Genomic DNA, 26,709 nt, shown 5'->3' on the forward strand with positions numbered 1-26,709 from the left:
TTAAGCACATTTTTGGAGGAAAAACAACAAGGAGAATTGCAAGAAGGCCAGTGAACAGGTCCAAGAAGGGCAGACAGGCTTTACTAGGAGACAGGGTGACACAGAAAAGAAGGTAATAAGAGAGTATTTTTGTATCTCTCATCTTCCAACAACCATCCCTTTTAATATCTTTTTTATAAGCCTTTCACAGAATCCCAGAATTGTTCAGGTTGGAAAAGCCCTCCAAGGTCACCGAGTCCCCCCTGTGCCCGATGCCCCCCTTGTCCCCCAGCCCAGAGCACTCAGTGCCACGGCCAGGCCTTCCTGGGACACCTCCAGGGATGGGCACTCCAAACCTCCCTGGGCAGCCCCTGCCAAGGCCTGACCACCCTTTCCAGCAACAAATTCCTCCTCCTGGCCAACCTGAGCCTCCCCTGGCACAACTGGAGGCCGTTCCCTCTCCTCCTGTCCCTTGTTCCCTGGGAGCAGAGCCTGACCACCCCCCCAGCTCCACCCTCCTGTCAGGTCAGATAAAAACCCAAGAAAAATAAGGAAAAAAACCAACTCAAACCCACCCCAACATTAAGACCAGAAGCACCAAGCAGTTCAGAGTGCAGGCAGAACAGGGAATTCAGTAAGAAAACAACTTGCCTGAGCCAAAGGAAGCATAAAGAAAATAGTGGCTAAGTCAGACAAAGGTGACCAGCACAAAGGAAGAGCAAGAACAACCAGAGCGACACAGAGTCAGAAAAAGTCAAGGCAAAACTAATAGAAACAGGAAAGAAGGCAAGGGGTAACAAAGGAATGTTCAAACTGCAGAGGAAACCTGAGGAGTGTGGTACCTTCCAAGCAGAAGGGATGATGTTGAGAAGGTCAAAGAGCTGACACTGCTGGAATTAACTGGGACAACAAAGGGGTAAAATCTCAGCTGAGAACTGGGAAAGAACAGGCAGAGAAGCTGTACATAAATTGAGCATCTTTAAATCATCTGCTGAAATTAAAGCCTGATGAAGTTCATGCTATCGTATAAAACCCAGGCTGAAGCAATCTCAAAGCCATTAGTGGTTTTCTTTGAAAACTCAGAGAGGAAAGATGTGCTGAAGGGCAAACACAAGGTACATCCTTCATGGGGGGATGAGCCAGGAAATCACAGGGGGAGCTCAATTCCCAGAAAACCACAAATAACCAAATCATCTGTAAGTGACCTGGGTGACAATATGGAGATGGGTAACACAAATCTAACTGCCAAGAACAAAAGGATGGTGAAGGAATCTGATCTTTCACAACAGGGCTAGAGAACAGGGCAGAGGCTGTGGGGGCAATAATGCATCTGAGCCGTGGAGAGGCTTTTCATGCTGCTTTCTGTGTCACCTTCCCTAAGCAGTTCAGACAACACCGTCTCCAAATGGAAAGTGGGATTAAGCAAGAATAAAACCACTCATAAAAAATGAAGGTCAGGCAGCAGTGGGTGGCATTTAGTATTGACTCAGTTCTGAACATGTGTAAACAGTTCTTCCAGGACTGATCAATAGTTTCATCCACAACAGCAACGACAGAGTAGGAACTTTGTTCGTAAAATCCACCGAGCGACGGGAGGTGGCACCACCTTAGTGGCTGTGAGTGGGATTTGGATCTCCTTATCCTGAAGATATGAACAGTCAGGATCTGACTCAGGAAAGACAAGTGAAAAACTGTCAGCCAAGAACAGAAAATGCTACGATTACTGGAGGCAGAAAATGTGAGTAGCTGGCCTCTCTGAGGACTCTCCCAGATCCTAAATCTTTAGTGGCCCTTTGTATTCCTTCTGTCTGCAGGGCATCCTGCCCTCCCTTCACATCCCAGGCTGTCTCAGAGCTATGATTAGGGCCTACATTCACAACAAGAAGTCAGGAGACTCTCAAAAAGACAGAAAATAAAGGACTGGCTCTAGTCCATTTCATTTTCTCCTTGTCTCCAAGGAAAAGCCACCTTCCATTCAACACACACTAAAAATCAGGGAGAAAATGATAATTGGTTGTTTTGAAAAGCTCCTGTTTTCTTTAAAACCAAAGGACAGCAGGTTATTATGAAATAAGAAAACCACTGAGGGCTTGCAAGTGAGGAGAGCAATCCATACCCACTGTTTTCCAGATCAATGGAATACAGTGACTCCATAAATTGTACACAACGTTTCCATGTTGCCTCCTTGTTCAGCACAGAACTGGACCGTGGTAACAGCCCTATTTGTTTTGCAGACTCCCAGAAAAATGACGCTATTTGCATATTTTAATTAATAATGGCTGGCAGAACATGAAGCCATAAATGCCTCCCAGGCATGCAATAAACTCTGAGGTTTATTTACAAATTAATGCTGTGGAGACCATTTAATATTGCATTAATCTCAAATTTTGTTCATTAAAACACCACTCACAATCAACTGGGCGCATTATAAAATAAATAACAGCATAAGAAAGAAATACAACCTTCCATCCTCAGCATGGAATATTTTAATGGACAGGGAGAAAGTGAATTTTATTTTTAGAACAGGTATTTTAAAGTCTAAAAGGAAAATTTGAAGCAGCTGCATTTGCATTGTTATTGACCCTGATGTTTTGCAGATCTTCAGATTTGCCAGCTTGGGAATATTTAAAATATTTTACTCACTCTTCCCCAGATTTTGTAAGTCTGTTTGCAACACTAACAAAGAGACAGTCATAAAATAATAATCTCTTAATCTGCACCAATCTAAACAATTTATTGATAAGAATCACGAAAGGAAACATCAGTGTGAAAATGTACACATGAACATATTTGTTCAATATTTCAGATCTTAGTGATGTTCCACGTGAAGAGGGAACACAGGCAATACCTGAAGCTATTGCTAGAATTGCACAAAAAACCCACACCAAGGTGACTAATTGGTAACTTTCTGTTGCCTGGAAAGGACAGCACAAGATTTCACAAGCTTAAATACTCAGTTTAGGAATGTTTAAAATGTGCTGGCCAGTTTTACACAGCAGGGAATGAAGAAAGATGAAGACAGAAATGCAATCGCCACAAGTGCTTTAACACAGGGGGGTGTTTTAATGCAGAATGAGGCACTTGAACTTAAAATCACTGAATGGTTTGGGTTGGAAGGGACCTTAAAGCTCATCTGGTTCCACCTCCTGCCATGGGCAGGGACACCTTCCACTAGCCCAGGTTGCTCCAAGCCCTGTCCAACCTGGCCTTGGACACTTCCAAGGATCCAGGGGCAGCCACAGCTTCTCTGGGCAACCTGTGCCAGGGCCTCCCCACCCTCCCAGGGAAGGACTCCTTCCCAATACCCCATCTAACCCTGCCCCTGGCAGCGGGAAGCCATTCCCCGTTGTTGTATCACTACCCGCCCTTGGAAAAAGTCCCTCTCCATCTCTCTTGTATGATGCACCCACGTTCCAGGTCCAGGACCACCAGTCCTACAAAAGATCCAGTCCTGGACTAAGCCCCAAGAGCTGCAGCCAAGCATATTTGGGATTAAACAATCCAGTATTTTTCACAAAGAGCAATTGTCTGGCTGAACTCACGCCATGCACAGTGGACTGGTGCTACAAGATTAATCCACACTGAGGTAAAAATAAGTGAATCTCAACATCTTCTATGATTTCCAAAGCTCTTAAAACAAATTGAGGCACTTCACTCTTTCCCAGACACAGTAACCTGTGATTTCTGGGGATCTTGGCATGTGGCAAGAGAACACCCACTGTTATATCCCCAAAACGCTCAGCAGCATCCCGGTGAAGAGGACAGGAGCTTGCATGGCCATCCTGCATCCCCCCTGCCCTGCCTGGCACAGGCTGCCTCTCCCAGATTTCCTCAGCATTCCTCACCAAGGATCATGTGAAAAGGAAACAGAATCTAAACCGTAAAATTATGGAATCACAGTTGTTAAGGTTGGAAAAGACCTCACAGACCGAGTCCACCCTGTGATCAACCCCCACCTTGTCCCCCAGCCCAGAGCACTGAGTGCCACGGCCAGGCCTTCCTGGGACACCTCCAGGGATGGGCACTCCAAACCTCCCTGGGCAGCCCCTGCCAAGGCCTGACCACCCTTTCCAGCAACAAATTCCTCCTCCTGGCCAACCTGAGCCTCCCCTGGCACAGCTGGAGGCCGTTCCCTCTCCTCCTGTCCCTTGTTCCCTGGGAGCAGAGCCTGACCACCCCCCCAGCTCCACCCTCCTGTCAGGGACTTGCAGAGCCAGAAGGTCCCCCCTGAGCCTCCTTTTCTCCAGGCTGAGCCCCCACAGCTCCCTCAGCCGCTCCTGCTGCTCCAGCCCCTTCCCAGCTCCGTTCCCTTCCCTGCACACGCTCCAGCCCCTCTGGGTCTCTCCTGTTGAGGGCCCAGAACTGGGCCCAGCCCTCGTAGTCCCTCAGCGGTGCCAGGACAGGATGAGCTGTTTGGGATTTAGTGTAACATTAAAGCAAATTATTCCAACATGGAGCTTCACTTTCCAACCACATTTAAATTGTATAAACCCCTTAAATACTAAAACCTGCCAATAGTTTTTCTGCCTCCAAAGATCCCTCAGGCTCTCAGCCACATATTCCAGCACCTGTCAAGTAAACACAAATGTTTCTGCTTCTCAGCATGCTCCTGGCTCCTGTTCCTTTGTGGGGTTTCCAAAATCAAGAGTCTCCCCACCAGGGAGGAGAAGGCTCCTGAACAGCATGGCCCTTCCATTCTGCACTCCCTGCAGGCACCACAGATGTGCCAGAAGTTAATCTGCAGCACTGAGCTAAATGAGTCACCCTCCCTCAGCACAGGTGACTAAATCAGTCTAACCATCCATAATAATCCAAATCTTTCATCAGCAAACCATTTAACCAGGAGCTCACCCATTCACCTGCATCAGTGACTCAGTTAGAGCTCCTTTATTTCACTTTATTTCACTACTACTGAACGTAGTATTAAGTTCCTGATATCCACCCCCCCAAAAAAGGATGTAAAGAGCTGTCATTTATCTCCCTATTTTGCACAGCTGATTTGGAGATGTGTGGGCAGAACACAACACAGCAAAGGCTTAGGGAACAGTAAGTAAGTGAGGAGAAAGCTGATTTATTAACCATTAACCCAAAAAGGGAAGGTCTGGTTCTGCTGCATGAGGATGGGGATGCAGGAGGGAGCTCCCTGGTCCTGGAACTGGCCTGATCCCATTGCATGGGGGTGATGTATGTGTGTGTGTGCCCTGAACCCATGAGGAGCCAGCACACAGGCACACAGGAAGGACTTCTGGCAAAAAAAGTAACTGCAAGATCCTTTAATTTGCCAAAATGCAGAGAGAAGGTGATCCCTCGTTTATACAGCGTGGGGGTCAAATTTAATATATAAACAGTGAATTACAAATGGGATGGATAATCAAATTTCTTTGTGCACAACACAATTACAAAATAAAAAAGGAAACCCCCTCCCCACATAACCACTTCAGCAGACAGGCCCAGCCTGTAAGGAGTTGCACTTTATGCTGTGGAGAAGGAAACAGGCACTTCATTGATTCTGAAAATCATCCAATGACTGTTTTCCTCAGGCCACCCCTGAGCTCCTGGTTCCTCATGTTGTAGACAAGGGGGGGTTCAGTGCTGGAGGCCCCACTGAGCACAGAACTGACAGTGCCAGATGTGGATGGAGGGGGAATTCAAGTAGAGGAATGTGCCAGTGCTGATGGAGAAGGAGACCATGGCCAGGTGAGGGGGCACATGGAAAAGGCTTTGTGTCTGGAGGAGCTGGCACACGAGGTCAGCCTGGTCCCAGTGCAGGAGGCCAGCCCTGATCCCGGGTCTGGGAGTGCTGGGATGGCTGCTTTCTGACAGCCTGTTACAGCAGGGTTTTACACACACCAAGGGGAAGAAATATATTCAGGCATTTTTCAAAAATGACAGGCTAAGGAAGGCGAATTGCCAAAAATCTTGCTGAAATTCCACAGGAATTTGGTACAGAAGCTTCTCTGATTTGCTGGCAAAGAGAGATTTGAACATAAGAAATCACAGGCCTTTCAAGATTTCAGCCACTCGAGGGATTTTTTTCTAATATAATTATCACAAGAATAATAGAATCCCTGAATGGTTTGGGTTGGAAGGGACCTTAAACATCATCTTATTCCAACCCCCTGCCATGGGCAGGGACATCTTGCACTAGCCCAGGTTGCTCCAAGCCCTGACCAACCTGTCCTTGGACACTTCCAGGGATGGGGCAGCCACAGCTTCTCTGGGCAGTGCCTAATGCAGCCTCTAGCACCTTTTTCCACACTGAAATCATGAAAAGAAGTTACAGAAATAGCCACATAAGCCCTTTTTCTATACAGTCTGTGTGAAAGGGGCAATGATTAGAATGAAATAATTTTCAATCCCTATAAACTGCCCTTTTTCCTTCTGTATCCAAGGACTGGCTTCTGCATGGCAAGAGCATAAACAGAAGGAAGGTGGTGAAGGCTTCAGCACCTCCAGGGAAGCAGATAGAAGCAGAGGGAAGCAGAGGGAAGCATCTGTACCTGGAGGTTTAACAAAACCGCTCCGATCCTCATGGCCTCACTCACTTCCAGGCTGTACATCAGCTGGGGAAAGCGGGGAGGGCTCTGGTTGTTGGGTGGCAGGACCTCGATGTAAACAGTGGTGATGGAGCTCCTGCAACACAAGGGGGGGGGAAACCACAGTCCAAGCCAGTGAAAATCAATAAATAAACAAGCACGAGGCAACCCACAAAGTCTGGTTTATACACTGTGTGTTCTCTGGTTTATACACTGTGTGTTCTCTCTTTTGCTTCTTTAAAAGCTTCAGGATGTGTTTTATCCCCCCTGAATCAAAAGAAAAGCCATTAAAAGAAGAAAAGCTAAATAATTTCCCTCAAAGTAGCCCGAAGTGGTGTTCTTTCAAAAACAGAGCAGCAAGACACCAGTGCACACTCCACACACAAACACAGCTCACAATGCCCTGGTGATCCTGTGTCCTCTATAAGACATTCCAAATTCTGAGCTGGTAACTGCTCCTGCCACACACAGCATACACCCCTGGAGCTTCCCTGCTGTCAGTCCATTTGCTACCTTTCTTTGGAAGAGAGGGACAGAGAGGATAATGCTGGGAGAAGCCACGGACACAGCTCTCTGGCAGGACACAGCAATGCTGTGGGTCCCATAAAGAAACCCCAGCCCAGTCCAGAGCAGTGGCAATACAGGAAATGACAAATCCCATCGTGGAAACCTGGCAAAGCCTTCAGCTGCCCTGAATATGCTGCAAACAGCATTCCAGGGGGAATGCTGAAGGCTCTGTGGGACACTGACACTGCAGACCCTCCACAGACCACCCTGAGAACCCACTTGCTACTCAACTGCTCCAGTCTGAGAAAAGGAGCCAGAAGTCTCCCTGAAGTTGAAAGAGATTTAAAATCTGGCTTAAAGGCCCTTTTCTCTTGCCTCTTTGCTCCATTATCCCACCTGCCTTCTCTCCTGGATGTTAGAACAGCACTCCCACTCCAGGACAAAAGCCCCGGGAGAGCGAGTGCTGTGCTGCAGGTGCAGGTTTTCCCTACACAAGCCCTTTGACAAAGTTGGGAAATCTCATGTTTTAGGGCTTCAGGAAAGAAACCAAAGGGGTTTGTCCCAATTTTTTTGAAGGGGAGTGGGGAAAGGTAGAAAAAAGAAAATAATGAACCCAATGAGCTGCTTCTTGCAGGGCCAGCAAACTCCAGAGCAGTTTCAGAGTCCTACCCGAAATTACCAGCTATGAAACAGCTGCTGTGTGATCTGATAGAGCTCATTTAATACCAGAACAACACATCACTGATCAATACTTTAAAATTACAAAGTTACAAAATTCTGACCCAGCACAGTCCCCACTGTGTTCTGGATGTTCCCCACTGCTCCCTCCCAGCAGGTTCTGTGACTGGGTCACTGTGGGAGCTGGGCAGAGCATTGCAACACCAGGACAGATGTGCTGGGGACTGTCCCACAGCACTCTGGCCATGCTCCACCATAACAAACCTCCAGTGTCCCCTGTCCAGAAGGACAAATGCCACCCACAGGGAAGGGCTGCAGGAACTCTGTCCCCTGGGGCACATCCACACACAGAACCCTCAAGGAAGTGATTAAACCCAACCTGGTGTGTCCAACCTCTCACAGCTCAGCTCCAGCTTGGAGCACATCCAGCCCTGTGAGCACTGAGGAGGAGGAAGGGAGGAGGAGGAGGAGGAGGAAGAGAAGGTGCTCCAGGTGCCAGAGCAGAGACTCCCCTGCAGCCCATGGGGAGACCTTGGTGGGAAAGAGAAAGGTGTGGGGAGGATGGAATGAGAGAGGGGTGCTGTGGACTGCCTGTAACCCCTGTAACCCCTGTTCCCCACTCCCATGACACTCAGAGGCAGAGCAGTTTGGGATGAAGGACTAGAGTTGAGCCTGGGAAAAAGAGTGGGAGAGAGCTGTCTCTATTTCTTACCAACAAACCCCATTGTAACTGGCAATAAGTTCATAGAATCATAGAACCCTACACTGGTCTGGGTTGGAAGGGACCTTCATGGAGTTCCAAACCCCTGCCATGGGGGTTGGAGCTTCCACTAGACCAGTCAAATCAATTCTTGCCGACTCTGTCTTGCCTGTGACAGTAATTGGTGACCTGCTTGTCCTGATCTCAATCCAAGAGCTTTCCCACCTTATTTTCTCCCCCATCCTGCTGAGGAGGGATAGTGAGATGGCTGAGAAGGTGTCCAGCAGCTGGCCAAGGCCAACCCACCACCTCCACGTTAACATTAGGTACAAGCTGACTCTTAACAAGCCTTTAATGTTCATTGCTCCACCACTCCCCATGCCATGGAATCCCAGCAATCCTCCAGCTGTGCCCAAAAAGTCTGGAGCAATCCCGAGCTTCCCACAGGCAGCATGGAAGATGGATAATTACAGCGGGAATTGAACATTCCCTAATTACCTCCTTATATATTACCTCCTGTCTTTTTGTCTGTTTTAAACTATCCCCTCACATCTCCCTGATCTACCTGAATTGATGTTCCACACTTCTGTTGATGGAGTAAAGAAAACCACCATCAGCAGATGATCAACAGACACCATGAATCAGCAGATAAAACATCCCTTGAGCACTGGCTGCCTGTTTTCTTGGGATAGCTGCTGCCTGTGTATGAAGGACACATCCAAAGAGCTGGGATTTTAGTGTGTTTATCCCCTTTCCACTGCTGAATAGTTAATAAAATATATTGTTCTGTATCGTGTTCTTCCTGATTCTGCTACAGCTAAATAAGGCCCAGGATGAGTTATTTTCAATCAAGTTCTAAAAGCAAAAATGGTTTTTGTTTACCACAACAGAAGGGCATTTAGTGGCAGCACAAGGGGGAATGGCTTCCCACTGCCAGAGGGCAGGGTTAGATGGGATAGTGGGAAGGAATTGTTCCCTGGGAGGGCGGGGAGGCCCTGGCACAGGTTGCCCAGAGAAGCTGTGGCTGCCCCTGGATCCCTGGAAATGTCCAAGGCCAGGTTGGATGGGGCTTGGAGCAACCTGGGCTAGTGGGAGGTGTCCCTGCCCACTCATTACCTGTATTAACTTTCCCTCTCACATTCCCCATGTGAGGAAAAGGTTTGCACTTCATGGCTGTGGGAGGTTTAAAAGGTGGAACTTGCTGTTCCTTTCTGTCATCCTCTTTGGAACAGGGAGGTTGTCACATTATCAATACCAGACCCAGACCACGAGAGGCATTTTTTTTCACCCCCACACCTTCCTGAAATGACATTTGGGCACAAATGCCATATTCAGAACACAAACTCCAAAGATCCAGGTCAGCAGGACTCAATACCTTTACTTTCTTAAACTTAGAGAATCACAGAATGGTTTAGGTTGGAAGGGACTTTAAAGATCGTGTTTTCCACTCCCTGCCATGGGCATGAGAGGGTCCTATCCTAACCATCCTAAATTTGCAACCTGCTCCTCTTTATCAGCTGGAGGAAGAGGAGGTGCTCCGGGTGCAAGAGTGGAGACTCCTGTGTGCTGGTGGGAATTCAGGTCTCTGAATTCAGTGGAAATTCACTGCTCACCACTGGCACAGCTGGTCAGGATGGCCCCCTCATGCCAAGTCTGGGTGACCCTGCACATGCTACACCTGGAGAGAAGGTCTCCAGCTCAGCAACCAGGGTATTTCTGATCTTTTCTGCGTTCTGAACAAACAGCATCTCCCTTCCCACTTGCTTTCTTCCTGACGTCCCCTCACCTCAGCTTCTCCCAGCAAATGGACATGCACAGTGACAGCACAGTTGGGAACTCTTAAAAAACCAGGCTATTACAAGCAAATGAAATCATGAAAAGGGGGAAGGGAAGGAAACAAAGCAAATAGAATTAAGGAACAAAAAGGGAAAGAGTTCTAACATGATACTTTTCCTTCCACCACACAGAAGACACAGGATTGTATTGCAGGGTGGAGGGACAGACAGGAGGGTGCCACACTGAGCACTGCTGGATAAGGAGTTCAGGAAAGCTGCATTACCTTCTCTGTGCAGGAGGAGCACTGTCAGAGGCTTTGACAGTGAGAGCGTAGGATCGCCCCACTGCCAGCACCACTCCTGGAGCGATGGTGACAAGGCCTGTTCGCTCATTGATGCTGAAGTCTCCCTGATCCCCAGCCAAAATTTCATACACTATCTGGCCATTGGGTCCCTCGTCCGCATCTACAGCTGTGAGCTGGAATTAAAACCACAGTGTCAGTGTTGGGCCTTCACAGGCCGTGGGGAGGCAACTGGGAGGGGGAGAGGAACATAAGAAGGAATTTCTAATCACTGTCCAACAAAGATACAGTTTAAATGGAGGGTAATAGGTGTAAAAACATCATGAAGCAGAGAAAAACTGCTTACTAAAGAGTTGCAAGCCAGTCATTTTAAGGTACAAATTAAGAAACCTAATTAAGACCAAGTTTCCTCTTTGTGGATTGGAATTTCTAACGCTTCCTATAAAGGGGGAAGAAGACATTTATTATGTTGCAAAAGTAACAACAGGATCATATTTGTTTACTGGAAGTTCCCATCTCTCCCTACACCATTCAAAGGGACAGCCTTGGAACTGCCAGGAGGTTTCACTCCCAGGTCTGGCATTCCAAGCTCTCGTTGTGCAGAACTGGAGAACAAAGTTTGTATTAATATGCACGTACTCTAAAGAGCCAAGGGGAGGGAAATGGCAGTTGTTCCCATATGGATACACACAGAGAATCACAGAACCATTAGGCTGGAAAAGCCCTCTGAGATCATCAAGTCTGACCATTCCCCAGCACTGCCAAGGCCACCACTAACCCATATCCCCAGGTGCCACATCCACACACCTACTAAATCCCTCCAGGGATGGGGACCTCCACCCCTGCCCTGGGCAGCCTGTTCCAATGCTTGACCACCCTTTCCACGAAGAAATTTTTCCTAATATTCAAACTAAACGCCCCCTGGTGCAGCTTGAAGCCGTAGGAAACACATCCCAGACGTGCAAGGCCCATTTCACAGGGCAAGGTGACACCACCCCCATGACAGGCTGTGCTTGGGGGTGACCTCAGGGTGAGACAAACACAACTGGGCACATCCCTCTGTACTCTGGTGACTCTGCACCATCTCTGCTGGCTCGGTGGTTACTCCCACCTGCAGTGTTTCTTCCTTACCATCGCACAATTTTGATTCTGAGCATGAGAAAAACCCAAAGGCCCAAATTCCACTGATGACCATAATGAAATGAGGGGGTTCTTATCTTGCCTCTGGGAAAGGCAGTGGGTTTATCCCACTTCTGTAGCTTGCAATGTTAAAACAAACACACACACAGTCAGAAATTAAAGCTCAGGGAACATTTTTGCTTTCAGTGACAAGAAAAATCACAAAATAGAATCCCAGAATGGTTTGGGTTGGAAGGGACCTTAAAGCCAATTTCATTCCAAGCCCTTGCCATGGGCAGGGGCACCTTCCATTAGCTCAGGTTGCTCAGAGCCCCACCCAGCCTGGCCTAGTTGCTCTTCTTCCCTTAGGGGTTGTTTTGCAGATACAAAACACACACTGTTTCCTCAACTGGCTTTTCATTTGGTACAACTACATGTCCCCTCAAACAGCACATGGGAGGACATAAAGCCACATGAACAACAATTGAACATCCAGCAGGATAAACTTCTGCCTGCTGGGCAACCTCTTTCCCCCCCTGTGACACCCTCAGAGGTGACAGCACTGCAGACAGGTAGAGGAGCTCAGTGACATCTCTGCTGTGCTATGATCTAAAATAATCTATCAGTCAATGCTGCATCACACTTGAACTTCAGCAGGTCAGGGATGCCCAGAGCACCACCTCCAGCTGTCAAACCACCCCCTACAGCTGCCAAAACATCACCTACATCTGCCAAACCACCACCTCCAGCTGCCAAACCACCACCTACAGCTGTGAAACCATCTACATCTGCCAAAACACCTCCTACAGCTGTGAAACCACCACCTACATCTGCCAAACCCCCACCTACATTTGCCAAACCACCTCCTACAGCTGCCAAAATGTCACCTACAACTGCCAAAGCACCTCCTACATCTGCCAAAGCACCACCTAGATTTGCCAAACCATCCCCTACAACTGTGAAACCACCACATACAGCTGTCAAACCATCCCCTACAGCTGCCAAACCATCCCCTACAGCTGCCAAACCATCTCCTACAGCTGTCAAACCACCTTTGCCCAAGGATGGCTGAAGAACTGGAAGAGCAGAAACCAAACCTTGTCCCTAAAACAAGAAGCCAAAGCTGTAATATTTGAGTTAATCACATTTCCATACAACCTTAATCACCAAGGGGAGTATGTGAGTCACTGAATGATAGAATCCCAGAATGGTTTGGTTTGGAAGGGACATTAAAGATCCTGTGGTTCCAACTGCCCCTGCACTAGGCAGGAACACCTTCCACAAGAAGGTTGGTTAGAGCCCCATCCAGCTTGGCCTTGAACACTTCCAGGGAAAAACTCAGGGATCTAACTGCTTTATAAGATATTTCTGATTCTTTACAGGCTCAGTGAAATATGAAATTTCATGTAGAAAGTCAAAAACCTGTTCAAACCAAGATCTAAGCACACAAAATCTTAAACAGAATGTATTGACTGAAATGCTAAAATTTAAATATATTAACAAAAATTTACCTTCTTTGTTAGGAGTACCAGCTATTCCTGCTGTTGGGAACTGAGCTACTTTAGGCAGGACCAATCATTTTGAACATGGAATAGGTTGTGCACAGTATTCACCAACTAAAAAGCACATTAATTATGTCACTTTTCTCCTGGAGCATTCAGTGTTCTGCTTCTTTCACACCCAGCACAGTGATCCAAAGCAAATTTCCAACACAGAACTATTTAATTTTCCTAAACTGGTTGCACTTAAAAAGCAAATCTTAATTCCTACAGTATTTCAGTATTTTTCGACACTGTATTTTGAACATGGGATAAACCCTTGAGATGCCCCAAAAAATCATGAAACGGAGTTCATCTCCCTTTAAAAGGTTTCAAAATCATATTTATATCCATGTGCGAGGGTTTTTATCTGCCTCATTCTGTATTTTCTTTTGAAATTCTGAAAAGGATGAAGGCTGCACTTTAATCACTCCTTCTGCAGTTTCTCTCCACACAACTGGACGTGTTCATTAACCTCACAGGGAGCAGGAATCCACCTCAGTGACACAGATGAAAAAGGAGCTGTAATAAACCTTCTCTGCTGAACTTCAAAAGTAACACACGCACAAAAAAGGTAAATAAAGGCTTTATGCAAAACACAAGGCCCTAAGTATTTAATGACAGGATTTGGAACCAGGCCACTTTTTAGTGTGACAGTATGAAAAAGGAAAATTAATTGACTACACAAGCCCATATATTTAGAAGGTTAATTAAGCCTACAAATGCTGAATGCTTGGAAAGATAAGTGATTTGAATAACATTTTGGGGGCAAAAACGGGAATCAAAACTGGAATTAAATAGAATTAAAGTTCAACAGCTGCCATAATATATGATTTTAGAAATTCCATCTCCAGCTGTCCCAGACTGATAGAGCTTCATAGTTAACAAGATTTGAGAAACATGGGCTAAAATATACAGGAAGAAGAGCAAAAGAAGGTTTATTTTACTTTCCTAAAAAGCTCTGCATGCAGCAGTATAGGCTCCATTGCATTAATATTTAATGTACTGAAAGTTTTGCAAAATGAGTGCATGTTCTGCTGCTGCAAGAACTGATTTTCATGGGAGAAAAAGGAGGTTTAGAAGGATGACCTTAAGCTCACAAAGACATTCTTGGTCACAATATAAGCTCTGGTCAGACTCACTTTGTAGTTGGAGGAAATTGGGCTTTGGTGTTTAACTTGTCAGCTTTTCACAGCACTTTCAGTGACCTTGCCCTGGACAGACAAAGTGAGGCCCAACCTTTCCAGAAGCCTTTGCCAACAGATTAAATGTGATGGAGATATTCCAGGATTGTGATGGAAATAATCCAGGACTGTGATGGAGATATCCCTGAACTTGAGCCAACCAAACACAGAGCAGGTCAAAATACTTTTTCATTATGTTCTCAGGTCTTTACCCCATATTTTTACCAGAGTCTGCAGCGACGTTGACTGAGCAATGCAAACACAACCCAGCTTTGTTTCCTCTTCCTGCTAATCATGTTTACTTTGGAGATGGAAATTAATAACCTGATGGGCAAAGGGTTGCGAATAACCACATAAATAAAATATTAAGTGGGGGTTGGAGATGGCTTTTATGAAGATTTCTTTTTGGGAAAAGATTCTTCCCCCAGAGGGTGGTTGGCACTGACCAGGCTCCCCAGGGCAGTGGGCATGGCCCCAAGGCTGCCAGAGCTCCAGGAGGGTTTGGACAATGCTCTGAGGGACAGGGTGGGATTGTTGGGGTGTCTGTGCAGGGCCAGGAGCTGGACTGGATGATCCCTGTGGGTCCCTTCCAGCTCAGGATATTCCATGACTCTAAGGTCTCCCCTAAACTGTGCTGCAGTTTTATGGCAAGGTGCAGGTTTAAGAGCTGTAAACCATGAGCATATTCCAAACTCCAAATACCCAAAATGCTCTGTGCAATCAAGAGCTGGGGCAGGACCTCTGAATTAACCTGCACTGGTGATCTCAGGCAGAATTTTTCAGAGGTGAACAGGTCATGCACCAATCCACTGCATGTTGGATTTTCCATTTTCAATGAGAGATACTTAATTGTTCTTGGAAAAGAGCCCTTGAACATGGGTCATGCCACTGCAAGAGGAGATTAGGTAGAAATTAAGAAACATGGATAAATTGAAATAGGTTATTTTGGTTTCATGACTTTAAAGAGTAAGAAGAGAAGAATTGGGGTTGTTCAGCTTGGAGAAGAGAAGCTTCAGGGTGACCTAATTGTGTCCTTCCAGGGCCTGAAGAGGCTGACAAGAAACATGGAGAGAGACTATTTCCAAGGGCCTGGAGGGACGGGACAAGGGGGAATGGCTTCCCACTGCCAGGGGCAGGGTTAGATGGGATAGTGGGAAGAAATCCTTCCCTGTGAGGGTGGGGAGGCCCTGGCCCAGGTTGCCCAGAGAAGCTGTGGCTGGCCCTGGATCCCTGGAAGTGTCCAAGACCAGGTTGGACGGGGCTTGGAGCAACCTCGTCCTGAGCTTTAAGGTCCCTTCCAACCCAAACCATTCCAGGATTCCATGATTGTAGGACACACACCTAAAGACCACTTGACAAGTCTTCCTGTAAAGATAAAATACACAAAATCTCTTCATGGGCCAAGGAATCCTTAGACCTTGAGGCAAATTTATGGCAAGTTTTAGGTGAATGATGTTTTTTTACCATCCTCTGTCCCTTCCCAGCTCTCTCACTTCCTTGCTCAGCATTCCCTGTGCCCAGCACAGTTCATGCTGTCCGTAAAATGAGAGATGTCTAAAGAAACACAGTGGATTTAAATCATTCATCTGAAATGTTACAGCACCACTGCTCCATACTCCAACCATCAATGTACAACCAGTTTAAATATCTGAATCACAACAGTAAAGGGGTGGAAAACTGGACAGCAAAAAATACAATAATAAAGATGAAAATAAGTACTTTAATAGGTTTGCTATTAATCAGTCTTCCTAGTGACAAATATTATTTACCACACATTTAACTGTTTTCAGTGACAGATTTCTCAGTCTCAATTGCCACAAAAAAATACACATAAAAGCAGAAGGAAAAACCAGATAAGAAATTCTCAAGCAGAATGTAAAGACATTTTACTTTCCTCTCCTCAACCAAGGCCTCAAACAGTTTCACATGTACTGAAAGCAGACAACTGAAATAAAAACTTTTGCTCACTTCTCTGAAAGGCCCCAGGGAAAGAAGGGAAATTCCTTGCTCTAACCACGCAGGGAGAAAGAAAAGGATAGGGGAAAAAATTGAATTTTTGCCTGTAATTATGTATTTTCCTGCTAGTTTTGGCTATTTTCAAGCAGAAATTAAGGATTTTTTATTTTCTTTAAGGTTTTTTTGGAGTGTGCCAGAGAGCAAACACAATCTAAACTATTAACTAATATGTTTTGGGGTTCTTTTCAGTAGTAAAATCAAGCCAATTCCCCGCAAAATGGGGAAACGAGAAAGTACAAACTGAGGCTATTGGTATATTTTATTTGTACATTTTCACGCAGCTGCACTCAGTTAAAAAAAAAATAAGAAAACCATCTCAATCCCTTCTTACCCTCAGGATAATAAAAGCAAAGCGGCAACTCCCTGAGGGCCCTTCCAGTGCTGTAGCAACATTTGCATTTTGGTAGCAGGATGACATGATTCATAAAGGAAAATCTGTCTTGATCCTCTCTGAAATCAGCCTGATTATTATAATAAATGATTATGAGCCCGTACAGATTTTCTGAGGTCACTGTTCTTTTTCTAACCTCCTTCCTCACATCAGAGAGTGGTTTTTATGAACTAATCATATCTGACCTGGGTCATTTCCCTGTGGGAACTGTCAGGGCTGAGCAGAGGATCTCAAAGGATCCTCACCCTGGGGATGAGCTCGGCTTACATGGGGAGTTTGTTCCATGTGCCAAGAACAAGCCATCAAAATCACTGTATTAGAGTTCAAAAAATGGAAAAGAAAGGTCAGGTTTGCCTTTGAGGTCGTTATAAAGCAGAAGAAAATTGAAATCAGGCAGCACAAACCCACCTTCCCAGCCTAAGGAAACCCTGGGAATTTATACAGAAAAAGATGAGCAACTTTCCAAACAGCACAGCAGCCCAAAACCATTCTCATGGAATCACAGAATGACCTGAGCTGGAAGGGACCTTAAAGCTCATCTCATTCCACCCCCTGCCATGGGCAGGGACACCTTCCACTAGCCCAGGTTGCTCCAAGCCCCGTCCAACCTGGCCTTGGACATTTCCAGGGATCCAGGGGCAGCCACAGCTTCTCTGGGCAACCTGTGCCAGGGCCTCCCCACCCTCCCAGGGAACAATTCCTTCCCAATATCCCATCTAATCCTGCCCTGTGTCAGTTTGAAGCCATTCCCCCTTGTCCTGTCCCTCCATCCCTTGTCCCCAGTCCCTCTCCAGCTCTCCTGGAGCCCCTTCAGGCCCTGGAAGGGGCTCTCAGATCTCCCTGGAGCCTTCTCTTCTCCAGGCTGAACAATCCCAATTCTCTCAGTCTTTCCTCCTGGCAGAGGTGCTTCATCCCTCTGATCATCTCCTGAGAACCCAGAGGTGGACTCTCCTTTTATTCCTGGCATCCTCACAATATACCAAAATCTTAAATACTGACTCTTACTTTTTTTCTAAGTCAGTTAATTTATAAACTCAGATCATCTGGCAATGTAAGATGAGTTGATAAAAGAGCCAGAATTTTCTCCCTTCCATCTCTGACCACATTATAAAGTCACAGAACCTGAAAGGACCCACGTGCCGACCACGTGCAGAATTTACATTTTTTAGTAAAGGTGAATTTAGAGCCCAACTTCCTCACTACTCCTTCCCCAAAGGACCTTGTCCAGATCAAGTTCATTAAGAAATTTGTACTCCTCCTCTTTCCATGCCTCCAGGCCCTGAATATGTTTGCAGCTCCAAGACCAGAATGTGTCTGAGAACTCAAGAGCAGCACATTCCCTCTGAGCACAGCAGCACTTCAGGTGCTTCAGACAAGCACAAGATGCTGCTTTGCTTCATTCCAGGTACCATTAACAGACCTCAGGCAGCCCAGAGCATCCTCAAGGCCAATTTTGGGCAGGAAAACATTCTTTTCACACATCCAGCAATCTCATTTAGCAACATTTTCTGCCTTACATTCCCTGGCTCCTTCAGGACAACAGTATTTGATATCTTTTGTTTCCACTTGTGCATGGCTTGAAGGAACCCAGTTGTGCTTAGAACTTTAATCTTTCCCTCAAATCTTGCTGAAAATGCCCCCGTGGCTCTCACTGATGGTTTTTCAGCACTTGTAGCTTAAGAAGATTGGTGAAAAGGCAAGAATAACATGAATGAGGATGCAAGGGTGCAAATGCACAGCTACAGCTCAAGGGGGGCATGTGCCAGAACAGACACTGAGCCCTCTCCTAATGCTGGTAAATCACTGCTAGCCTGATTAATTCCTGACTGTAATTCAGAAAATGGCATTTTATTACTCAAGTTGGCTGATTAATTTTATTTTCCCGATATTCCCACCGCCTCCACCAATGGGATCTTGTCCTTACCCATCTCCACTGGCAGCACTCGGGGCATGGCTGAGATCTCAGAAGAATTACCACCCCAAAAAAAGCCTTTTCCCATTAACTTCAGTGCCACCGGGATTCACCTCCAGTCCCGCACTGAGACATAAATCAGTGCTGGCAAACTTTAATTAAAGCTGCTTCTCTCTGGGCCCGTGTTCAGCACATTTTTTCACTGCTCATTTGCTCTACAAACAAATGACTTGTAAAAACCAACAGGTTTTATGACATGGTAAAAACATTCCTGGTTATGTTCTACTCAACTGTTTACCTGTTCCCCAAAACCATTTTATTTCAATATCCTGCTAATCAAGGGGAATATTATTTTTTCTTTTGAAATTTTCCAGCTGAAAAGGTTTTGCAGAACTTCAGGTGAAACAGCTGAGCTGCAGCTGTACATCTAAGACAGGCCTAACATTTAGTAGGAGCAATTTTAATAGTTATTTAACTAATGAAGTGGATGGAGATACACAAAATTAAGTTCTAGGTGGTTTCAGTGCATTTCCAATCTACTGCTAACAAAAAGTGAGTCAACAAAGCCAATAAAAAGACCTGAAATTACCTTTATAACACCTTCCCCAGGCCTCATATCCGTATAAATCTTGACATTGTAAGAGATGTTGGAGAAGGTGGGGGAATTATCATTTGCATCGATCACCAGGATATTGACAGTCACTGGGACACTCTCCTGGACTCCATCAGAAGCTGTCATCTTCAGCAGGAAAAAAATAAGCAGAATAGGAACATATTTTAATGGTGTGTTCTTAATACAATTCCAGCTGTGAGGAAACACAGCGTGACGACCAAAAATCAGCATTTCACTTCTCTCTGCACTTCAAAATTCCATGAGGCTTCAGCTGACCTTGAGCCTGCAGAGTGCAAGACTCAGGGGAAAAGCAAAGCAAACCCACACCTTTGAAATGCTCTGTGTCAGGTGGGCAGGAGAAATGAGAGGGAATCACCTGGAATTTCCCAGGGTTGGGGCCAGGATATGGGGCCTGACAGGTGGCTGGGAGGGATGAGCCACCTGTCAGGTCTCACCTGGGCATCACCACACACAGGAGCTCCTCTACCTCTGTTAAACCTCCAAGAGAGCATTTCAGGGTGGCACTGAAAGAGCTGAAGGCCTTTTTACTCCAGAGGGGAAATCGGAGCTCTCCTTTCAACTGCTAAAAGGACAGAAAATAGGGAGGCACAGACTGGGAACCCTGGCAGAGGAAAAGCCCATTTCCAAATTGCTGCAGGGCCATTGTTTACCCACAGCCTGAGGGACTATCAAGTCCATTTTTTCCTCTTTATTTTTTTTTTTTTAAATACTGCTGGCTGGGGTTTATTGCAGCCTAGTTTTTTATTTGCTCCTGAAAACAAGCAAAAAGACCAAGGCAGGTGTCACGTTCCTGGCTCAGGGGACGAGACAAGAAAGGCACCGATGGCCTCAAAGGCCAGGTGGGCTCAGATGCTGCCATGGCAGGGGGGTGAGGAGCAGGGGACACACCTGGGACCATGGACATGATGCTCAGGGGGATCTAAACGCTGCTCTCAAGTTGGAGAAGCAGCCTGGAGGAAGGCACAACCCCCACGAGCTCCCCTGGTTTCGCCGTTTCCTCCTCCTGGGCCGTTTTCCTGATCTCCAAGGATGTCAGGACCAACCCTTTCTCCCAGCGAGCTCTGACTGACCCTGCAGGGCCTTCCAGGGGTGGTCACTCACCGAGAAGGTGTAGAGCTGCTGGGTTTCTCTGTCCAGGGGCTGCAGCAGGGTGAGGTAGCGGGTGATGCCACTCTGAGTCACAGTGAAGAACGTGCTGTAATCGTTCAGGAAGAGATGGAGCTGGGGATCCTTGGTCTTCAAACAACATCAAGAAAAAAAGGGTTTTTTATTAGAAATTCACCTACACCATTAACTCTCCAATTATTTGATGCAAGTGCTTGATTTAGCTGAGACCTAAATAGGCAGAAAGTACAAATGCTGTGATTAAGAATCATCAAAACTGTAAAAAAAAAGGTAAAAACCCCCACTGCTGGTCTAAAAATCTAATCTTCTTCCTGAAAAATGGATTAAAACCCTACTTTAACCTCTAGAGTGAGAAAATCCAGTGGTAAACAAATATCTGCATCTGTTAGTTTTAAATGATTGCTTTTTTTCCCCCCTTTGAAACAGTAATTTCTAAGCCAAATATAACAATATAAGAAACCAGATTCGAGCATATTAAAAACAAAACAAAACTGATCTTGATTAACAGAGCAATAAAACAGTTGGGTTGGTGCAATGAAAAATATAATGATGTGTTGAAGTGCATCATTAAATAGACGCAGCTCAGAGACTCTCTGCATCTCAAAAAGAACCAAAATATATTGATGCAGAATTATGAACTTCTCGGTCGATCAAGGGAAAAAACATAATAAATGAACTGTGGCACCGTTTCCATTAGCAAGTTAACATTTTAAGGTAAATAAAGGCAAGTCAAGGCATTGTAAATTTACTCATGTCTTCATGAGTACTTCAGTCACTCCTGACTTCCATCTCTTTCAAGATGTTATTGAGTTATTTAACTGATTGGACTGCAAGGGTCACTCTACATTAGTTAAATTTGCAAACAAACTACATTAGCTTTTATTGCCTCCAGCATTCCAACAAATTCCCGTGTCCTTGTCCATAATGTGGTTAATTTAACCTGACTTCTTGTGCTACTCTCGGTCACGAGTGAGAGTCCATTTCTGTCAGATGAAGCCAAGCTGGTGGAGGGCAAATTCAACTCGAGAAAACACAAAAGGCTGGGAAACAAGTCCCATAAAAACCGGTTTAAATTGCCCCAAATAATGTGGAGATGAGGCATCAGAGGGATGAATAAAACCTAACAGAAAATTCAGGATTTTACCAGCTGCTTTCCAACATCATTGCACAGAAGCCGCCCTGTACAGGGCAGGACACACAACGCAGGCATAAACAGCTGAATTCAGCAAATTAACCAAAAAAAGGAGCATTAGGCTCTTCCTCTCTCAATATTTTCTCAACCTGAGGCCACAATGCTTCCAGAAGGTTAATTCCTACCTGTCATTAGTGTCAGTCCTATTGGATTAGACCCCCCAGAGAACTGGAGAGGTCACCAACAGGCACTGAGTGGCATCATGAACAACTCCCAGGACAAAATTAGTACAATCAGAAGGAGAAAGAGGAACTTTTCTTAGTGAACTAGAACAAAGCCCATGCAAAGATCGCTCAGTTTAAAGGAGAAACCATCCCAGTGTTCCAAACAAGTGGTTTCTCATTCCCTGAAGCTTTGCTGCGATGCCAGCTCCCAGGAAAATTACAATTCCTTTTCCAGTCAGCAATGCAAACAGCAATGTCTTTATTCCATGCAAAATTACAGGAGGTAGTTGCCAACAACTGTTCCCTTTGCAGACACTATAAAGCCAAGCAAAAATTTATTTTACAAAAACCCCTGTTGATTGTTACACTTCTGGCTTGTCATGTCATTTTGAACACTAATAAAGAGTATTTTTTTCCTAATTTGCTCCCCAGGAAAAGCAATGATGAAGATCCCATGCCCTCCCAAAGTAATCCATCCTATTCCTTTGCTATTCCTGCATTAGCAACGTTATCCAAATGTGGAAGTTAAATTGCCTTTACAGCAATCAATGCCTAGTTCATGTGCCTCCCATGCAAGTCGGACCTACGGAGCAATTTATTTCCTTAATCTTTCCTTAATCTGGAAAAGCACCGTTATGCCTTTACATCATTAGCATGGATATTTTACATTATTATCACATTTTGTGCTGCAAGAAAGTAGATCACTTAACTGAACATTTCATGTGAGAGAATACGACTGTGGGAAACAGTCCAGCAATGCTGCCAACACTATTTCCAATACTTTAATTTTTAAACTATTTTATTTTAGGGCCTGGACTTAAACACTGTGTTTTTTGGGTACACTACTGGGTCATGCATTAAGGCTGGTCTCTGAGGAATTGTTTAGCATGTAGTTTTATGTAGGAAAGGATCAGAATCCACACAAAAGAGTGCACATGCAACCTGCAAGGGCTGTTTCAAGCACACAGTTCCAACCTGAGAGGGTTTAGTAGGTACTTTTAAACCTGACATGGTTTAGGAGGTACTTTTTAAATTAAAAAAGGACTTTTTGTAATACTTATGATGTCTGTGAAAACATATAATTATTTAATGAACATTAAGCATTTAATGAACATTCACATGACTTTATGCCCTGGATTTGGTCCAGTGTGTTTAAAGGGCTCTTTGCAGGTTTCCCAAACCAAGGGACAGCTCCAGCCTCAAACACCATCAGGGCAGAGAAAAATGAAGGAGGACAAGAGGAAATAAATAAAGAAATCACACAATTGAAGCAAGAAATGGAGTTTTTCAAACACAACACCCAATACGTACGGGCAGGGCACCTGGGGCGACCTACAAAGGAAAACAGGGCACAATGTGAATCCAAGTGAGGAAACACAAACCTGGGACTGAGGGACATCAGGAGAGCAGGACATTTGGGGAATTAATGGCTACAGACAAAAAAACTGCAACAAAAGGAGGCACACAAAGGGCTCCAATAAACACTCAATAAACAAAGAATGGCCTTGGATGTGCTCTGCTTTAAAAATCTCTGGAGAAGTTCCTGCCTGGATGTTAATGTTCCATTCCTGCTGTGTAAACACTCAAAGGTTTACAACTCTGCCCAAAGCAAACAGGTTTCCAGAATTTACTAAGATTAAACCAAAATTAAATGATATTGTCAGGACTGAGCAGGCAAGGACATATATTCTGTATGTGTTTCAACATCCCCAAGGATTTTTTGGAGGGAGTCTGTTTGGCTGTGAAGTTCTCCAGGGTAGCCAGAACGAGCTCCAAGACTATCCAAACTGCTCAGGCTTCCTGATTGCCAGCACAGGCTCATCTCCAAAGAGCTGCAGCAGTAACAAAGAGACTTTAATGACACATCTGGGTTTCCCAGAATTCTCCACATGGAGGATGATCAGCGCTGAAACGCCCACGGCAGAGAGTTGTTTTGTTGCAGAGATGTTTCTGGCATCTGCCCTCCTCGTTTCTGGGGGAAAGGAGAAAGTCTTTCCCACTTTCACTAGACAAATGTGAGATCCACAGCCTTGCAGAGGCACGGCAAGTGGGGTTATTGGTCCCAACACAAGAAAGACATTGACCTCTGGAAAAAGTCTAAAGGAGGCCACTGAAGTTGATCCTGGGGCTGGAGCCCCTCTGCTCTGGAGCCAGGCTGGGAGAGCTGGGGATGTTCACCTGGAGAAGAGAAGGATCCAGGGAGACCTGAGAGCCCCTCCCAGGGCCTAAAGGGGCTCCAGGAGAGCTGGAGAAGGACTGGGGACAAGGGATGGAGGGACAGGACAAGGGGGAATAGCCTCACACTGCCAGAGGGCAGGGTTAGATGGGATAATGGGAAGGAATTCTTGGCTAGTGATGAGATGATCTTGATGGTCTTGAAGGTCCCTTCCAACCCAAACCGTTCCAAGGCCATGAAATGGTGCAGCTGTAACACGGCTGTGAGGGAGCAGAGAACCAAATTTAACTTCCCCTGTTAATCCACGTGCCAGAGATTCATGGAGAGCTTCCAGCCTGGGGTGGGCAGGAGGCTTCCAGCAGAGAAAGGCTGAGAGGACTAAATGGTAGCTCAGGGCGGGTTTGTAAGCACAGGTAATGCTCATTAACTTCTGCAGGTCTCAATGTTCTGCTGGCTTCATTGTACCTCCATAAATGAATGTATTTACTGAGTCAGGGTTGCTGATGAGACGTTGCCATCGCCCTCTCCGTGCCTGTGCATCTTAGTTTCCACTGGTGGCACTGGCTAAACATAATGTATTCTGTCTTCTAATTGAAAAATCAGTTGAGATTGTATTTCCTGTTAAAATGACTCCCTGTCTTCTGATAAATGCAGGAAGAAAGTGGGCATCTGAACTGAGTGTCTTAAGGAAAAAAAAGAGAACAAAACATGTTCTAAATTTAAACCCCATGGGAATTATAATTGAGTCCTGCTATAAACCTTCCAAAAATTAATTTATAGATGTGACATTGCAAACAGACCTTTAACTAGAGCAGCCCTGCCAAGTGCTGATATAATTAAGTGGTCTGTTTAAATGGCATAAATTAAATTAAGCCACACGGGTACCTTAAGACCTGAGTAAACCAAAGCTGAGATGAGGAATTTAAACAGTCTGATCTGAGGGCTCTTTACATAAGGCTTCCCAAGCCACTGGCTTCCTTACTCTTGGGCTTCCATGGGAGAGAACTCATTTCTCTTATCTAGTGATTAGGGTTGGTGAGAAAGCTTCCCTGTGCATCAATCGTGGAATGGTTTGGGCTGGAAGGGTCCTTAAAGACCATCCAGTCCCAACCCCTGCCACGGGCAGGGACACCTTCCAACTAGACCAGGTTGCTCCAAGCCTGGCCTTGGACACAGTTCCTGATGAACAGTCCCTCTCCTGCTTCCCTGTAGCTCCCTCAGATCCTGGAAAGTGCTGTGGGGCCTCCACAGAACCTTCTCCTCTCCATGCTGAGCAGCCCCAGCTCTCCACAGGGGAGGTGCTGATGGACACCGATGCCATCTTTGCCAGGTGTGCCAGCACATGTTCAGAACAGCACCTGTGTGGTACTCCTGGTGCTCCTGTGCATCCCTGCAGCCCGTGCAGCATCCCTGGCCAGTGGGATAAGGCCCAGGGCACTACTGTGCCACTCCAGATCCTCTTTTCCCAGACACTTTCTTGGCTGATGCCTCCGTTGCCTGTGGAGTTGAAGTCAAAGGAAGCAGATAATTGCTCAATATCCCAGGCACATGGTGGGATTCTTGGGTCATCCTGTGCAAGAGCTGGACGTGATCCTTGTGGGTCCCCTCCAGCTCAGGACATTTAGTGAGCTGTGTTTTCAGTTCTCTGTTGTGGTAATTTTAAATGATTCTTTTACTTAAAGGCATCTCGGTAGCAACTGGAGCGGACGGAGCAAATAATGGATAAAATAAGTTTTAAATCTAACTACAAGCACAGGTTATGGATTTCAAATAACAAGTCTAGAAAAGGAAATTAATAGATTTCTTCACATTTTTTTTAACCAGGAGTACTGAAGCATTTTTCTCTAATATTTGCCTGATTGCTTCTATCTTTCACAGCTGTTGTTTGAACTTGTTTTGTAGTTGATGTTCTCTCGAGAGGAGAGTTCTCATAACACTGAGCAGCACTTCTGGGCCACCCCACCAGTTATGGTAGGGAAGAATAATTCAGGAAATATTCCTCCCAGAATGAAACAGCCCATTAATATCATTATTAAAACAAACAGAAGAGAAAGGCAAAGCCAAAAGGCTGCTTCTCTTTTTTAGGATTTATAAAGATTAGGGTTTTTTTAATTTTGGGGGACCTTTCACTTAAGGGAAATTAAAAATATTAACACTGAATCACTCCTGTAGCATTGTGTTTCTTCCTTTATTAGTGTAGGGTGAATATCTCATGGTTTCTGCCCTCTGAAGCTGTTTTTAATCTCTCTGAGTTCCTCTGAGTCCTCAAGGAATTTGGGGGTTTGTGTATCTTCCCCGTTTTAAACAAATGTTACTGCTAATTAGTGGCACCACTGAAGCTGACACTTGTTTATTGCCATCTCCCATCAATGACTCACCTCTGTGAGGAACAGAAGGTGACTTTTTCCAAAACTTTCCCGTCAGCTTTTCAGTCCAGGAGGGACATGGCCCTTTCCACCCCAACCTATAAAATCTGAAAAGGGCCATAGCCCTTTCTGGTGTACGACTTTCTAGCCTTGCTTTGTGCAGGGGCTGGAGGAGCTTTGGTGGTGATTGAAAGAATTTGGAATTAAAGCACTGCTCAGCACCATCCTGGTCCTTGGTTTGACCTTTTGACATCTTTTCCTCCCAAGTGGAGTTGACATAAATGTTGAAGAGCTTTCCATAGAATCACAGAGTGGTTTGGGTTGGAAGAGACCTTAAAGCTCATCTTGTTCCACCCCCTGCCATGGGCAGGGACACCTCCCACTAGCCCAGGTTGCTCCAAGACCCATCCAACCT

General features: G+C 45.6%; 1 protein-coding gene across 13 annotated transcripts in view; it reads right to left on the reverse strand.

Moving 5' to 3' along the window:
• The window catches only part of PCDH15 (protocadherin related 15), a 688,108-nt gene that overhangs the window by 126,248 nt on the left and 535,151 nt on the right, over positions 1-26,709 (reverse strand). For all 13 annotated transcript variants that reach the window (XR_001876630.1, XM_017826140.1, XM_017826139.1 and 10 more), the window contains 4 exons: positions 20,373-20,507; positions 19,227-19,376; positions 10,460-10,653; positions 6,480-6,612 (listed from right to left, as the gene is read on the reverse strand). Coding sequence is in view for 12 of the 13 variants with exons in the window: in XM_017826140.1 (XP_017681629.1) it covers positions 6,480-6,612; positions 10,460-10,653; positions 19,227-19,376; positions 20,373-20,507 (612 nt within the window). In the remaining variant the exon portion in view is untranslated. The remainder of the gene's footprint in view (positions 1-6,479; positions 6,613-10,459; positions 10,654-19,226; positions 19,377-20,372; positions 20,508-26,709) is intronic.

This window comes from Lepidothrix coronata, unplaced genomic scaffold (assembly GCF_001604755.1).
Source record: "Lepidothrix coronata isolate B3197 unplaced genomic scaffold, Lepidothrix_coronata-1.0 Scaffold124, whole genome shotgun sequence".
NCBI lineage: Eukaryota > Metazoa > Chordata > Aves > Passeriformes > Pipridae > Lepidothrix > Lepidothrix coronata.